A 16,506-nucleotide genomic window follows, 5' to 3' on the forward strand; every position below is an offset into this window, starting at 1 on the left:
TCTGCCGCCTTCTCTCTCTGCCTATTTCCTGTCTCTGTACTGTAAAATAAAGGCCACTAGTGCCACAAAATTAATGAATAAATCCATTAAGATGCAACATTTCACAGAAATCAGAATACACTCTTCATATATTTAAGCTGACCACACCCAGACAAAGTTATGTGTTTCAGTAAGCAATAAGAAAAAAATAAGTGTGTTCCTTTGAACACTGCCTGTGTTTTTGACTACTCTTCTGTCTTAAAAAGTGAACTTGGTAGAACCAAAGAGTTTGTGTGTGGTTTTTCTGGGGGTGTTTATTTGGATACTGCTCGGTTCCTGAGAAAACTTTGAAGCCAAGCATATGAAACAGGATAATAATGTCTTATTGAAATAGCTGACCAGTAATGCAACCCACAGGGTTCTGGCTTGGCAGTACCACCATCATGTAGGAATGTGCATTGTGCTAAACTGTGTAAAGCCATCTGCTTCAAGTTTTCGTTACACATAGTTTCAATTTAACATCGAATTTATATTAATTTAAAACATATTTACCTTTTTTCTGCCCACAGAATCACACATTTCATGTTTTGCTTCAAAGCAAAATAGGAAAACCCACAAATTATTTTCTCTTCAGTATAATTCTCAAATACTGTTATCCCAAAAATGCACCGCAAGCTGAAAAAGAGGTAAAGAAAAGACTGGAAGAGGAAATAACTTGAACTGGAGAGTTTATTCACAATTTATACACTTTTTTTCATAGTCACATAAAAAACATCTTCCAGGTTCCATCATCGCCCAACTGTGGAGCTTCACATTTCAAAGCAGCAACCCATTCATCTGAACAATATAAAGTGATTACATATGATAAGTAGTTTAAGCACTTAAGTTGTGAATTTGTCCCCATAGATGCTTTACCAGACTCTAACAAGGAAGAAAACTGTGATAGTCAAGTTGAGCACGCCGATCATCTAAAATATGTCCACCTTAAGAAGGACTATGTTTGTAGATGAAACAAGAAAACAATAAGAGCTGGGAAGAGACAGAGCCAATAAGATTACCTTAATAAAAAGCACAGCGGGGACATCTTATCGTGGAAGTCAGTATTTCCTTTGGACAAATATTAATGCAAAGAGTGTATAAAATTAAAGAATATGAACATAACTTGTAAACTGTTGGCCACTCTTTTCAGTAACTACTGCAAGTCATAGTTATAGGCTTTATAGTTATAGGCTTTATAGAAGCCAAATGCGCACAAAAATCTAAATATTGTTTTTTAAGGATTATAAATTAGGTTAGCTTTTAATCTTTGTCACTGTAACCTAAATAAAAGCTGTTAAATGTGTAAAATAACAAAATAAAACAAATAGAAATTAGTTAGTACTCTGTAGAAACTTGCTAACTGACTTTCTGTTTGTGGCTGATTATTCTTTATTTTGCTTCAATTCTATGGAATGTCTCTTTAAAAATAATACCAAGCTTGGATAGTAAAATGGATTTGTTAGAAGAAAACCAACAACACTAGGATAAAGAATTATGGCTAAAATATAAAATTTAGACTAGCTTTCTTGCTACTGGGCGGCAAATGGGTTTTTACTGTCACAGTTTTAATATTTTATATTTGATTCACATAAAAACAGATTTTTGATATTGTTTGTATTTGTTTGATCTTCTAAAATCTGGTAAATTTATTTAGTAATTGTGCATTTACAATGACAAACAGAATCCAGACTTTGATTGCTAAGGTAGACGTTGTTTTCTTTTACAATGCGAATTATCCAAATCTGTGTAAACTGTGAAAAATGCTTCGATTCAACAATCTGATTGACAGTACTCATTTGTCCCATAAGATGGATTGTCTAAGTTCTCACTGGAGATGGAATAGGTATATAGATCTGAGATATATGGTTTGTTGATTGGCCTGCCTGAAGTAGCAATTTCAGCATGTTTCTCACTCAACCTCTATATATAGCAATAATCAACAAATGAACACATTCACCCATTCCATGTATTCATAAGTATTGTTTTAAAAAAAAAAGCATGCACCAGAAAGCTCATCTAAAGAAAATGGGATTTGGCTTGAGAATTAACTTTCCACTACAAATATATGACTACTATCAAAGCAGGAAAGCGCTGAAAATGAAAGCATGTGGTACATCGAGGAAATAGAGTCAGACTTCTTTTACCATTATGCTCCAACGTTTTTGTATTAATTAAATAGAAAATTCAACCGAAGCACAGCTGCTATGAATTTGGTATGGATTTGTTATTTGGTGTTTTGTCCTTGGTACAGTGTGGGTATGACTTTACTCTGTTACCGAGACAAAGGAAGTTTAAAGGTCAAAGGTGTTTCTTGACTCCAGAATTTGTATTTGGTCTGAACCAATATTCATCATTTTCAGATAATTTTTAGATTTAATATTTAAAACTCCAAATAGAAGAATCTGTTGTTAAACAACTTTAAGAGGGGGAACTTTAGGTAAATGCTGAATGTTAACACCTGACAGGTTCAAATTGTACAATAGAAGCGTAGCGTTAAATGTTTAATGACAAATCATTTCTAGATTGTTTATATTTAACAATGTAAAATGTGTTTTTTTAAAAGTCTACCTGTAACACATGGTAAAACATCTCAAAGGCAAACAGTCTTCTTCACTGTTACACATATGTATGTGGGTCATTTTGGCCCTTTGTCAATTCTTACTTTTACAGTTTTGTCTTTTTCATGCTGGGTATGAAATTCATTGGGTGTTCTGTACCAAACTTGAGCCAATGTGGGACAGTTCATACCCAGTTTAACCATTGAGTTAAGGTAATTTTGTGTATTTTAATTATAGTCTACTGTAAGGAAATGTGGTTATGTGACTCCAACGGGACTGGTCCAAACAGAGATCAAAACCAAAATCAACATAATATAAAAAACTTTTAAATTTAGTTAATAGTGAGATTTCAAAATTTTATGGTTATTTGCACTTCCAGTCAAAAGTTTGGACACACTTTATCAATGATAAACCGTGTCCAAACTTTTGACTAGTAGTGAATATCTCTAATTTATCAAAATACTTAAACCAGCAGACCAAACAGAACAGTTTGGGAAAAGGGTATGAATAGTTTGTTTTCCAGGTAAGAAATGGAATTAGATGGGGATGAAATGGCAACGTGTTGAATAGGTTCATGAACTGCCAAAGGGGCAAATCGACCCACAGCCATCTAAAACCAGCAAAACCAACATTTCCGGAAATATTGTAAACAGTTTAAAAAGTCATTCTTCATTTTCTTACAAAATGTCTCCACAAGTGTTTACACCACTTTGTTCAAACAAGCCATTTCTCACTAGTTAGAATGTCACACATCCATCACCTCACTCATGCTTCAGTTAAAAAAGGATGCATTATTTTCAACAAAACACACAGATCTTAATTAAAATGTATTTTGTTGAATTGAAACTGCAACACCCTTTTTAACTGTAGGAAGAAAAAAACGATTTTCTCCAGCCGGAACTTAAGGTCAGCTACCAGCTTCTCTTTTCTTCAAGACAAAGTACATTAAAATAAGCAAGCACAACAGTCAACGCTATGTCCTCTGGAGGTTTTTTCAGCTTAGTTTTGTGTCCAGACAAATGTAAACACAGACACAGCAATCCTGGAAAAAATGTAAATGAACCCTGGCTCAGATTGATGCCGAGAGGTGAGGAGGTTAGTGTCCTGCAGGCAGCAACTAAATGGGAGGCTCTGATCCGCATCAGGGAACGGTTTCAGTGAACAAGCAGGAACTTCGGTGATTTTCTTTTGGAGTGAAGAACCCAGATTTTGTTGAGATTCCTCCAGTGGGCTTGCAGAAATAAAAAAGAACATCTTTGGTTATTTTACCCAAAGTAATGCAATATTTTTATTATTATGATTATTATTATTGGTTGTTGTTGTTGTTATAAGGTTATCATAGAGCTTTTATTATTTTAGGTATTTTTGCTTTGTGTCTTTATCTATTTGAGTTTTTGATTATCTACAGTATCTATCTAATGATTTCTCACACTGATCTGTTATAGATCCCATTCAACACTGTCTGAATGAAATGAATATAAGTTAATTTGATTTTAAATGGAAATCCCCAACATAAAATGTGTTTTGGATTTTATAGATTATTTTAAACATCACTGTGGCATTATAACAACTTTATTTAGACCTCTTACATTACATTGTTTTATGAAATAATTCATATCTCTTGAGCTTTTTCACATCTTCTGAAGAAACAGCCAAAAACATTTATGAGAAACTAAAGGTTAATTGTGAATTCACTTTGCTGAACCACCTTTCACTGCAATCACAGATGAGTCTTTCTGGGTTTGTCTCTACCAACTTTGTCATCTGTTTGTTATTCTGAATTATTTACTGTAGCTTCAGATTTTTAATTGGCAGCACAATTAAGTAAAGTCTGTTGAAGCATCTGTTGAAGTGGAACACGTTCAGCACATTGCGTGTTTTCTTTTTGCTCCCATCTTGTCAGCCTGTTTTTAAATAGTATTTTCTGTCTAGGAGTCACAAGGGCCCCATCACATCACTTTCACCTTAAATCAGAGCTGAAAGCTCTTTTAATGAAAGGGAATTATCTTACTGCCAATCAATAGAAATTATTTCAGTCAAAGAGATGTTAACATCAGGACAATAAGCTGCTTTCAAAAATGTTGAGACGTTTCACAATCTCATTTAGAAAACTGTGCGGATTTTTAAGGTTGAATTAGATTTTCAGACCTTACTTGCTTGCTAAATGAACAACTTGCCTTGACTAGCTCTGACTCAGTGCAATCCTTTGTATTGATTAGATTCATAGATTCATTCAACTATTGGAGTTTCTGCACATTCATTCAAATGGCTACAACATGAAACATGAGAAATACAATAGTACCTCACCATGAAGTTATTTAGTTCCAGTCGTCAAGGGCACTATGAGGCCAAGAAGCAGAAAAATAACTTTAGAAATTTCAATACAAGCAAATAATTCAAAACATAACGCAGCATGCTCCATTTTAAGTGGCACCCCTAATAAAGATAAAAATCCCTAAAATAATTTAGGCTTTTATTGCAGTTGTGTAATTCATAGTAAAAAAATACAAATGAATTATTAATTTGAATACAGTTATTCAGGAAGGCTTGCAGTCATTCTGCCAGCAGAGATCTTCAAACAAAATTCTAACTTGGTTGATCCTACGTTTTCAACAAATACTACTTTTAACACCAGTAGAAACTAATACAATTATTGGTAGCCCTTGTGAAGATGTGTAAATTGTCTATTCATGTAGTTGCAATAATCTAAAAGAACAACAATGGTGCTGTTCTCCAACACAGAGCATTCAACGGTTTTTCTATCTCCCTGCTTTCCTCCTCACCTGGTGTAAAGCCACCACAAACCAACCTTGTTTGCATCCATTTCCTGATCCATAAAGAGCAATATGCATTTGCCTTGCATAAAGGGTTGGTTATCCTATCTTTCCCATTTTGAAGACTGGCTTTTGGGAAACTACGCTCTGTGTCACATCATATTTAAAGGTAAAACCATATGTTTACATGCACTGTATAAAAATACACATTTTTGTTCTCACTGTCTGAGATTAACAAAAAACTGTTTTAGGTCACATAGGATTACCATAATATTTAGATTTGCTAAATGTCTGGGGTATGATATAATTTTTATTGTTTAGCTGTTTTTCTCTAATTTTCCTCAAATTCCTAAGTTAACATGCATGGAAATAACCTTTATTGTTCCTCAGTGGGGAAATTCAGGTGCACCAGCAGCAAAGAGTCAGGCAGATCGAAGCATGCAGATTCACACAAAAGTAAAAATATTAAAACAGAATGTAAGAATTTGAGACTGCATGAGGCTGAATTTCCTTTTATGTTTTGTTCATCCTTCAACAGATTTTTTTTTCACTAGCCGGCCTATTGCAACAGACAGAATTGGTGTAATTGAGTCAAGTTTGAGGGCTGCGTCCCCCACACACACTGTTTCAATTCAGTTTATTTGTATGCCACCATCTCACAACAAATGTAATCTCAAGGTACTGCATAGAGAAAAAGATCAAGTTTATATACAGAAATATATAATCAAGTCTTATCATGTAGACAGATTCAAAGTCTGTTACATGCCTTCCAATTTGATCCTAGATATGAAACAATGCAGTCATATTCGGTTTATAGTGCCAGGTGGTAAAAAGGTTCTCTGTCTAAGGAGACCGGCTGATGCATTGTGTTGCCGACTTTGCAACAATCCTTTCACCTAAACTGTGCTGACTGTGAACCATTGATTGCATCAACTTATTACCATTGCAACAATCTCTCATTTGGAGCCTGTTTTATATCATCATCTGAGCTTTTCCTGATTATTTTAATGCAAGATAATCTGAGTTGATATGCAAACGTCTGCTTTTTAAGAAAGTATAAAAACAAAATTCTCAAAATAATTATCTCATTATTCTGGCATTTACCAAATAGAAAAAAACTTGGTAATCGTCACTGACCAAAAACAGAAGACATTTAGCCTGAATAAATGTGTGCGACAGTGAGAAAACACATGTATTATTTGTATTTTATACAATCTTTGTAAATACCTGGTTCCAACTGCATATCCCCAAGAGAAAAAGAAGAGTTGGAGTACTAACAAAAAGTTTTTGTGGTAATGGTAATTTAGTAAAAATAATATTTTTTAATGCAAGATTTCTTTCCTCACTGAATAAATATACCCAAATTAAAGCTTGGATAGTTTTTTATTTTTCATTGTGAGATAATTCAACTGTAGGATTTACTGCAATAAAAGTCTTAGTTTAAGGTTTAACTCAACTTTCCCAGCAGTTTATTAAATGTGTAAGGTGGACACAGCTACATATACAAGGAATTGAAGGAGCTCACTAATCTCACACACTAACTGAACAGAACCATTCACAAGAGGCTTGTCAACAGGTTAAATAATATTTTTAAGCTAGATGATATTGTCCTATATATCAATCAAACCTACAAATTAAGGTTTCTCTTCTCTAGAACACTTTGACAGTCACAAGCATTGACCGTTCACTGTAAAATTAGTCATTCTCACCATGATGGTGTTTCAGCAAGCAGAAAAAGCCCTAAAACAAGCTGTAAACAGGTGTTATGAGTGTTAGCATGTGAGAATTATAAAAGCTAAGATTTAAAACAAATGATTTCTGACTCTTTACTTCAGTAGGACAGCTGTAAGGAGAAAGGTGAGGAAATCAGTGTTAGAAAGACTGATTCACTGTCTTGTGTTCCAGTACCTTTCAGGAGCCAAACTAGAGCTGACTCTATCACCAATCGATGTGCCTCGGAGGAGCCGAGGCCCGTGGGAACCTGTTCATTGTATCATAGGTAGGGACGCTAGCATCACAGGAAAAAACACACGCACACACAGGGAAAAACGTTACCAGACACACTCAACATTTTTAGGACTGTTTCTTCATTCTCTTCCTTCGGTGGCAAAGAGGAAAACGGTGAGGAGTTCATTAAACAGAGAGGAAAACAGTCTCCTAAACATCGTCTGAGCATTTTACTGTGCAGTCAATCAGAATAGTTGAACAGGTTTTAAATTATTGAATGCCCCTGTTGATGCACGAGTTTCATTCCAAAAGCTTGATGCAACTTTAACCAGTGTTTATGATATAACATTTTCAAACTTAAATGGAAAGTTGAGTTCTAATGAAACATTGTATTACTCTTGTTAGTGCAAACTGAACACAGATGTTCTTGGAATGACACTCATATTAAAGATAAAACAGTTACAAGACTGGCCCTTCATTTAGATGTTTTACTCTCTACGTTTATCTTGTGTTAAACCAGGTTGGTTTGTTCAAACTCATCTCCGTCCAAAAGCAACTTAAAATTATAAAACATGCAGTTAAGCATTTGGTTAAATTCCGAAAAGAAAATCAAAAGTAGCAACATATCCAGTGACACACTAAAGCTTAACATGCTTGCCTCTCTCTGAACAAAATGATCAGGTGTACATTCATCGGACTGTGGCTGACACTAAACAAGAGGAAACAGGAAAAGGTTTCATTCCACAGGAATTTCCCAGCGTCAGACAGCAAGTAGCTGGTTAGTGATACAGCAGATTTCCATAAACAACAGAGCAGAACATTTACAACATGACAGTGAAGTAGTGGTAGCAAACAGATTGATGGGCCTCAAGGCTCCTATCGTTGCTGCATGGCAGCAAGGTGCAAGAGTCAGACTGATTACTGAGAATTTAAATGTGATGTTTAAGACAAGAGTTTAAGTCAGGGTATAATTTAGCTTTCCCCGCTGCAAAGACTACATGTTTTTTTTTGTTTGCTATACTGTATATTTTCCTATCTCTGTATAAAAAGTGACTTTTTGGTATTTGTACATTTGCATCCAGAGACAGATTTACCCATTTGTGGCCCAAGGCAAAATACAGACATCAGCCCCTCATCTTCTGCATTTTCCAACCCTTATTTGTCTGTCACCTACCTGTAACCTACTTTGTACTGCTGCTTATATTGTTGTCAATGTAAAAAGCAATTGCATTCCTTTAATTTAAGGTATTTAAAATGTTGATTGTGAAAAGGGGCCTTTGCATTGTTTTTGACATGAAGGAACTGAATTATAGATATCTGCTATAGATACTCCATAATAGATCTGGGCATTTTACAAGTCTTGGAAACTAACTTCTTATCTAAAGTAATCTTTTAATTTTACCAACACATTTTTCTGAATGGAAGTAGTATTAACATTTTAGAGTGGCCCAGCCAGAATCCCAACTTAAATCCAAAAAAGAATTCGGAAGGAGATAAAAAATTAGGGTGATGGCAAAGAGGCCTTCCAACCTTCCAAGACTTGAATCCCATCACCAAAGATAAATGATCAAAACAGAAGTGAATCATAGTAAATCAGCAATTATAAGAAGCGTTTGATCAGTGTAATGGCAAAAACAATTTCCATTTATTATTAAGAAGAGAATGCAGAATTTTTCAAAAGCCAATTATTGAATAAAATGTGGATAAAAACTAATTTTTGATGCTCCCTTTATATTGTTTTATTACCCTTTGATAAATGCCTGGGTTATTTCCTATCATTAAAAACTTACTGGTTGAATGAAAAAAACTTTGAAAAGCAAATCTGCCAGGGGAATAAATAATTTTGGGCTTAATTGTATCTCAGCCATTAAAAGTTAATTTCACATGTAAACACATCCAAATCTAAGTATAATGCTTTTATTTTGGTGCACCAACATTTATTTAAGTTTAATGATATTATTTTAATATCAGTAAAATAAAAGACTGTGTGCTGCTTTGGAGGAAAACTGCACTTTGATTTTATTTTTGGAGCAGTATTTGTGTTTGCGAGTTTCTGACTGTATGTAGTGAGATAAATTGCTAAAAAGACTAACAATATTTTTAAATACTTTTTATTATCACTTTTATCATTCTTGCAAGAAATACAGCAGGTTCTGAAAATTGGTCTGTCTAGTGGTTATTACCAATTGAAAGTTTGCATGCCAGGAAGAAAATCAGCCTGTTGAATTGGGTTTTATTGGGGCAGGTACCCATACCTGACACAGATGATAGTCTACACGATACTGTACAAGCTCACAGGGATTATTTAAAGAAAATGTTACAATTCAGTTAATATTGTGCAGCCTGGCACGGCAGTACGTTGCAATTTATTATTCAGCTGCAATGACTACTTTTAGCAGCTGCTGCTAAAAATTTTATTTAGAGTTTAATATTAAATATAATTTTAAAAGAATTAAGTTGCAACAATTAAAAACAAACCCAGCGTTGCAAGTTTACTTGGTATTTTATGGGGCCTTTCTGCTGGTGTTCTTTCTAAGCCCGTTTTGTGGATGCACTAGTATATACGCAACCAGCTCATTTAAATTTTTTTTTTAGGTTTTCAGGTGCAGCAGAATTAATTCTAAGTTAATCAATTTTACTACAAAGCTACAAATTAACTCCTTAACATCCGTCGGTTGAAGCAACACCCCGTCACCATGCATTTGCGCTTGTTCTTAATTTATATGATATGTGTTAATGGAATTACTAGCTGTCACCATCTGAACACATTATGCCTGTGGAGAATAGATTGATAATAAAAATAACGCCTAAATATTGAAGTGTATAAATTAGTACCTATTTTATCAGGTTTATAGTAAAACACCCAAAGACTCCATTTTACTCGTAACACTTCACCTGCAAATTGTGTTCAAGCTTTGGTGAATTCATTCAGACCTTTTTAGTATTTCACTGTGTAGCACAGTACATTCATTTCATTAAAGGACATTAATTCTCCTCCAGCTTTTGAGATGCATGTAATTAAACTTTAGACCCGGAATCAAATTGAATCAGATTTTCTTCTAATTTGTGAAAAACCCAGTGTACCTGTTTTTCTACTCTCCCCAGTCTTAAAGCTGATTAAGGGTAATTAGTCTATGCTTTGCTCCATATTCCAGCCTCAAAGACAGCAGAGCTACCATCTCATACTCACCAAGTACCCCCCACCCCAACAGAGTTAAACCACTGTTGAAATGCGGCTTAAAGCACTTTTACGCTGGAAAATGTAAATGACTCTGGATAGTTTCTAATAAAAAGCTACCACTACCTGTCATTTTAAATGTTTGCTATTATTATATATATATATTAACCATCCAACTTCCCAGGCATGCATCCACCTCCACCAAGACATGCAGTCAGCCAGATAAACAGGAAGTTTACCTTGTCATCATAGGATTTGGTATACCTTGTGAACTCTCAATATGATAACCATTATTACCAATTTCCATACTGAAAATAAAACATTGTAAACAAAAATGGGTTGAAAAGTGTCAAAGACGACATGATGAATAAAAATGTTTCTTATATGCATTGTTAAACTTCTAAGAAATGTTAGAAGATGAATATGTTCTGAGTATAAACCTTAGTGTTTTATTTACACAATATTTTACAAATAACACGTTAATGATTGCACGAGCCCTTCATAAAACGTACTGTAAGGGGCACTTTTTAAACTTAGCACATAACAAAAAGCCACATCATCCACCCACAAGAACAATTTGGAAGCTCATAAATGCAAACAAGCACCAAGAATTTAGTAAATAGCTTTCTATATACATGGAAAAAAACAGAGTGAGAGGGGTTAAAATGAAGAGGAGGCTGGGAAGAACATCTTACTTTTTCATGGGAATTGTCTCAACGCTATGGAGATACACAAAAAACAGCAACATAAAAATGTTATTGAGATGTTCAGCAAAAGAAATGCATCATAAATCCTTCTGTACAATCAGCACTGATTACATAGAGGGAGATGCATTTGATTAGCTGAGGCATAACAGAACTACTATCTAGGCAAAGCCATGAGTCCACAGGGTTTGAACATGAAAAAAGGCCCATGAAGAAGAAATAAGAATTGATTAATTTATCAGTGTCTTTTTTGTAAAGTGCCAAGTGCTTGACAGAGAGGGATGAAACAATAAAAGTAACGATATGGAAGATGGAAATAGTAGGAATGGTTATCACAAAGTAAAATGCCAAGTTCCAGAAACAGAGGAGCTACAAGGAAGAGAAAAGTGAACAGAACAGAATAAGTCAAAGTAGAAGAGCTTCAGCTGTACAGAAACGTTTTAGAACCCATTTATGAACCCATGTTAGAGCAAATCAGATAACTTATCGAATATATTCAGATTGAAGGATGTCCTGCAGCCATTAAATATTATGTGTTGACTAAGTTGGTTTCACGTTCTCTGCACCAATTCAGATCTTACTGAGCAATGACAGAATCCAGACTGCAGCTTTACACTAATGACAGGTACAATAAAAATAAAAAGTAGAAAAATAAATGCAACCACTCACTCATCATAAACATCCTCTGTGTCCATCCTGCGGTAGTACTTGGCTAGTTTCACTGCAAGTATTACGCTTGGGAGTAAAAATAGCGTACTGCAGCCCAGACCCATCCAGAAAGTGTTCTGTTGAAAAGAGAATGTAAAAGATGAAATTACTAGTAAGATTTTTACATGGAGTTATCAACACAATATTATGCATTGAAAAGTATTTATACCTCTTGAAGATTTTGTCATGTTACAACCACAAACTTCACTGTATCTTATTGTGCGATTTCTTTTGATAGACAGTAGTGATTTATTCTGAAGGGATAATTTTACTTGTTTTTCAGAACATTTTAGGAATAGAAGCGTTTCTTTTATCTTCCACCCCTTTTACTCTGATAGCCTTAAATCATAAGTCATAAACAGAGTCCACCTGGGTGTAACATATTCTCATCTGCTTCATGAAGGCTCCGGACGTTTTTTAGAGAACATTAGTGAATAAACAGCATCATGAAGACCAAGGAACAAAGGTCAGGGAGAAAGTTGTGGAGAACTTTAAAGCAGGGTTAGATTATAAAACCAAATCCTAAACTTTTAAGATCTCACGGAGCTCTGTCTAATACATCTTCAGAAAATTGAAAGGGAAGAGCACAGCTACAAACATACCAAGACATAATTGTGCTGGCATTTGGCAGATTATTGGAAGAAGCAGCCAAGAAGCTCAAGGTAACACTGATGGAGCTGCAGGGATTCACAGCTCAGGTAGGAGAATTGGTCAGCAGATTCTACTACGTGCGCTGTGGATCTCTGCATTTTAGCAAATCTAGCCTCTATGACAAACTCTGGTGCTCTGGTAAGACTAGACCAACTTGGAACCTTTTGGTTTACCTGCACAACACTATATGTGGTGTAAAAGTACCACTTCACATCATCCTGAACATGCCTTCCATGGTGGTGGCAGTATCATGCTCTAGGATTGCTTTTCTTTGAAAGGGCCATGAATGCTTGTCAGAGATGATGGGAAGATGGATGGAGCTAAAAAAAGAAAATCTACAAGAAAACCTGCTAGAGGCTCCAAAAGACTGGAGACTGAGATGGGAGTTCATCTTCAAAGTCAAAGCATATTCATGTGTCAGAATGGTATAGTCAATGTCCAGACCTAAATACAACTGAGAATCTGTGGCAAGACTTGAAAATTTTTGCTTTTCCAGTCATACCAACCACTAAGGGCGCTTTAAACTAGACCCACATTCACCGAATATATAAAAAGGTCTGTTTCTACATGTGCAAAGCTGGTAGAGACATATCCCAAAAGAATTTCAACTGCAACTGCAGTGAAAGGTGGTTCTACAAAGGATTAAATCAGGGGGACTAAATACAAATGCAGTCCACACTTTTCAGATGTCTATCTGTAGAAAAAAAAAACTATTCTAAAAAAACTATTTTCCTTCACTTCATGATTATGCACTACTTTGTAGTAGTGTATGACATAAAATCACATTGAAACACACACAGGTTTGTGGTTGCCATATGTCAAAAATGTTGAAAATTTGAATGGTTGTGAATACGTTTGCAATGCATTGTATGTGCTGTTTGAAATTTGCTTCTGGTTTACAGATGTAGGAAGAAGATATTGACCAAATTTTCATTGCGGACTAACTTTTGACAGCCTATTTAGGTGAATGATAAAACTACTGCAGAGCTAGATTTGTTTCACTTCACTCTTGTTGTGTCACAGCATTGTACTTAAATGTGTGCACTCAACCACAGTGATCTGCAGTTAACTGCATGAAGCCTGTTTATGTGGGATCTGTTGTTACCATAGAATCCACCAAGAATCTACAGGTGATGATCTGCGCCGTATCCAAGATGTTGCTGAAGGGCTTGCATGGTGCAACCTCCAAAGCCAACTATAAAGGATGCAAACAGGAAATGTTATTGCACATCTATACTGCCAGTAAACATGACGTCTCTTAACTGTTGCACAACAGATGTTTTTATTCTGACTGTTCCTGAACAACAAAAACATTAGAACTGAAGCAAAAAGGTTTTATTGACATATTTGAGAATCCGAACTAAAACATCATATTTTTTACTTTGGTTTGAATTCCTTGGTTTTACTGCAGCAGAAACCAAAGTGCCCTAAAGCACATTCCTCAGATTTAAAGGCGCTGTAGCTTTTATATTCGTCTTCTCTATATTTACCCCAAAACTCATATGCAAGGTTTTTTTCCACCTCATGAAGCCAAGCTTTTTCATAGGTCTTGCTGCTGAAAATCATTGCAATAAACGTGTACAAAAATGTTGAAATAACAATTTCAGCAGGTTCTTAAAATGGTTGCTTAACACTTACTGATGTTTTGACCCATTCTATGTACTGATTAAAGTAGCCAATAATGGTTGCTGAATATTTTCTTGTTTCCTGCAGAAAAGAAGTTAACAGCTGTTAGTTTAACATAGCCACAAAATTAAGAATACAAACAGACAAATTATAAATTTACCTTATTGATTAAAAGTGTTGCATTGTGAGAAATGAGGCGCTGAGCAGCTTCAATGGCCTCAAGAACATCTATAACTTTGTTCTGTAAAGAAGAAATAGTAAATATTGATGTGAATGTAAATGTATGAATTATGAACTTTAATTGTTTTGGCTTTTTTACCGGGAGGTCCGACGCTGTCCTCTCCAGGAGTCTCATACTCTGGTTCAATGCACTCTTAGAAAAGACAAAAAAATAACACGTCAGTGTCAGAAGCCAAATGAGACCAACAGAAAACTGTGAGCAACACCTACATGATGAGTAACATTGATTTGGCATGCAGAAGGATTTTGTCCCAAAATCAAATATCCACACAATGCAAAGGCAGAAAAACAAATCCAATCACATACACCACATAAAACATAACATTGTATCTCCTCTGTGTTGCCTCTGATAAGCAACATTTATTCTCTTAAGGTGGATATTTTGCACTATTTTGGCACAAAAGCTTTAAATATGAATCATGAGTTTGTAATAACAATATGCATACAATACAATAAAAACCTGACAGATTTACTGTGTTTGCAACAAAATATAACATTTGACAGATGCTGTGTTTCTTTAAAGCACCAGGTGATATAAAAGGGGCACTAAATGCATATTACAGATACATTCTTGCTTACCCTTGCTCTAACATATTTCTTGAAGGTGAACAGAGAAAAAAAACAACAAAACATTCATAAATAAACGTGCTGAGAACCAACAATGCTTGCAGCTGCAGCTGACAGAGAAAACTGAATATTTCATGTTTTATGTGTTGCGACACAAGCCTGAGGGTCACAAGCACTGTTTTATTTTAGCAAACAACCAACAAAGTAACACTGTCACCAGTCAAAAATAAGGTGATGTTCTCACTGCGTTTTTGTTTAAATATCTGTATATGCTGCAGGTTAAAAAGTCCTCCAACAATGATAATAATAATAATTTTATGGATTTTTACACATCTTTACCAAGATTGGCAACAAATTTGCCCATGACTGTATTTGCATAACCACATCTCTGTACCATAGACTAAAACAGCAGAATAGTTACTTAAAATCTTTGGTTATAAAAGCAGGAGCAAAATTTCTCTATGGTGGGTATAAATAGACGTACAATTGGAACAAAATATCCTCTGATAATAATAATTCTTTCACTGCCAAAAAAATAAGGTATGAAAAACAGAAACTCCAAAAGTATGAAATAATGGAAGGGTGAAATGACCATTAAATCAACCAAACTAAAATTAACTAAAACAATGCAATGAAAAGAACTAAAATTGTCAAATCAAATGTCATGCCAAGGCACATCACAAGATAAGAAAGTTAAATTCATACACAGAAATATTCCTGGAGGAAGCATCTCCCCTGTGTTTCCTGACCACGGTCAGGAAATGGAAGCAGGAAGGGTTCTCAATATTCTATTTAAACGCCTCTCACTAATGGGAATTCCTTGCAATGCCAGGCTTTTCAAAGTCTCTTTGTAGCTACCCCCCAGCCTAAAATAAAACTCGATCAGACTATCCCTGTCCATCCAGTTGTTGTTTTGTTCCTCTGTATGTTTGAGAAAGTGCGCTGTATTTTGTGCGCACATTATGTATATTTTGAGGGCACAAAATAATATTTAGTGGCCATGAATTTGTATTTCTTGGGAACGGATTAGTATTTCGTGGGAACGACGTAGTATTTCGTGCACACGCTAAATTTTTTTCCCCATGTCAGTCCCCGGGCTCTGTACAATTTACCCATACAAAGAGATACAAATTTAAATACATACATTCCAGTTCCAGTTCAGTATGTTTGAACCCACCAGGTTGTGCTCTGTAGATGGACTCTACTTAGGACTTCTGAGAAAATTACTGTTTTTCTTCTAATATTAACTAATATTCTCTGAGTTTTATGCTATGTTAAACAGAAAATATGCATAAAAAGTAAATGAAAAATGTTGAAAGGAAATGTAAATATTTTAGTATTGTTTCTATGTGGTTTAGGGTGGATGAACATATGCAAATCTGGTCTACCCATAAACCAATTTCTGGAAAAAGTATCTGGGACACACAATGGGGATTACCATGGCTTGCTCCATTGGAGCGATCTGTTGTCTGTGGATCCGCTGTAGAGTGGCCACATGGCCTTTCAGTGCTGTCTGTAGAGGTCCTCTGGGCTGA

The 16,506-nt window shown here is 35.2% G+C and overlaps 1 protein-coding gene across 18 annotated transcripts in view; it reads right to left on the reverse strand.

The window, feature by feature from the left end:
* Window positions 1–690: 690 nt before the first annotated feature.
* Window positions 691–16,506, reverse strand: part of prom1a (prominin 1a) — a 103,970-nt gene continuing 88,154 nt past the window's right edge. For 3 of the 18 annotated variants that reach the window (XM_047353577.1, XM_047353582.1, XM_047353580.1), the window contains 12 exons: window positions 16,410–16,502; window positions 14,984–15,001; window positions 14,484–14,537; window positions 14,325–14,405; window positions 14,177–14,245; window positions 13,644–13,733; window positions 11,849–11,964; window positions 11,171–11,194; window positions 10,715–10,783; window positions 7,259–7,358; window positions 4,884–4,916; window positions 691–3,807 (listed from right to left, as the gene is read on the reverse strand). In XM_047353577.1, coding sequence (XP_047209533.1) covers window positions 7,289–7,358; window positions 10,715–10,783; window positions 11,171–11,194; window positions 11,849–11,964; window positions 13,644–13,733; window positions 14,177–14,245; window positions 14,325–14,405; window positions 14,484–14,537; window positions 14,984–15,001; window positions 16,410–16,502 — 684 coding nt within the window. In that variant the 3' untranslated portion in view covers window positions 691–3,807; window positions 4,884–4,916; window positions 7,259–7,288. Of the gene's footprint in view, window positions 3,808–4,878; window positions 4,917–7,059; window positions 7,101–7,258; window positions 8,007–10,714; window positions 11,549–11,844; window positions 11,965–13,643; window positions 13,734–14,176; window positions 14,246–14,324; window positions 14,406–14,483; window positions 14,538–14,983; window positions 15,002–16,409; window positions 16,503–16,506 lie in introns of those variants that run through there. The other 15 variants (XM_047353579.1, XM_047353583.1, XM_047353584.1 and 12 more) reach the window with 12 other exon arrangements.

The sequence above is a fragment of the Girardinichthys multiradiatus genome, chromosome 23 (assembly GCF_021462225.1).
Source record: "Girardinichthys multiradiatus isolate DD_20200921_A chromosome 23, DD_fGirMul_XY1, whole genome shotgun sequence".
Lineage (NCBI taxonomy): Eukaryota > Metazoa > Chordata > Actinopteri > Cyprinodontiformes > Goodeidae > Girardinichthys > Girardinichthys multiradiatus.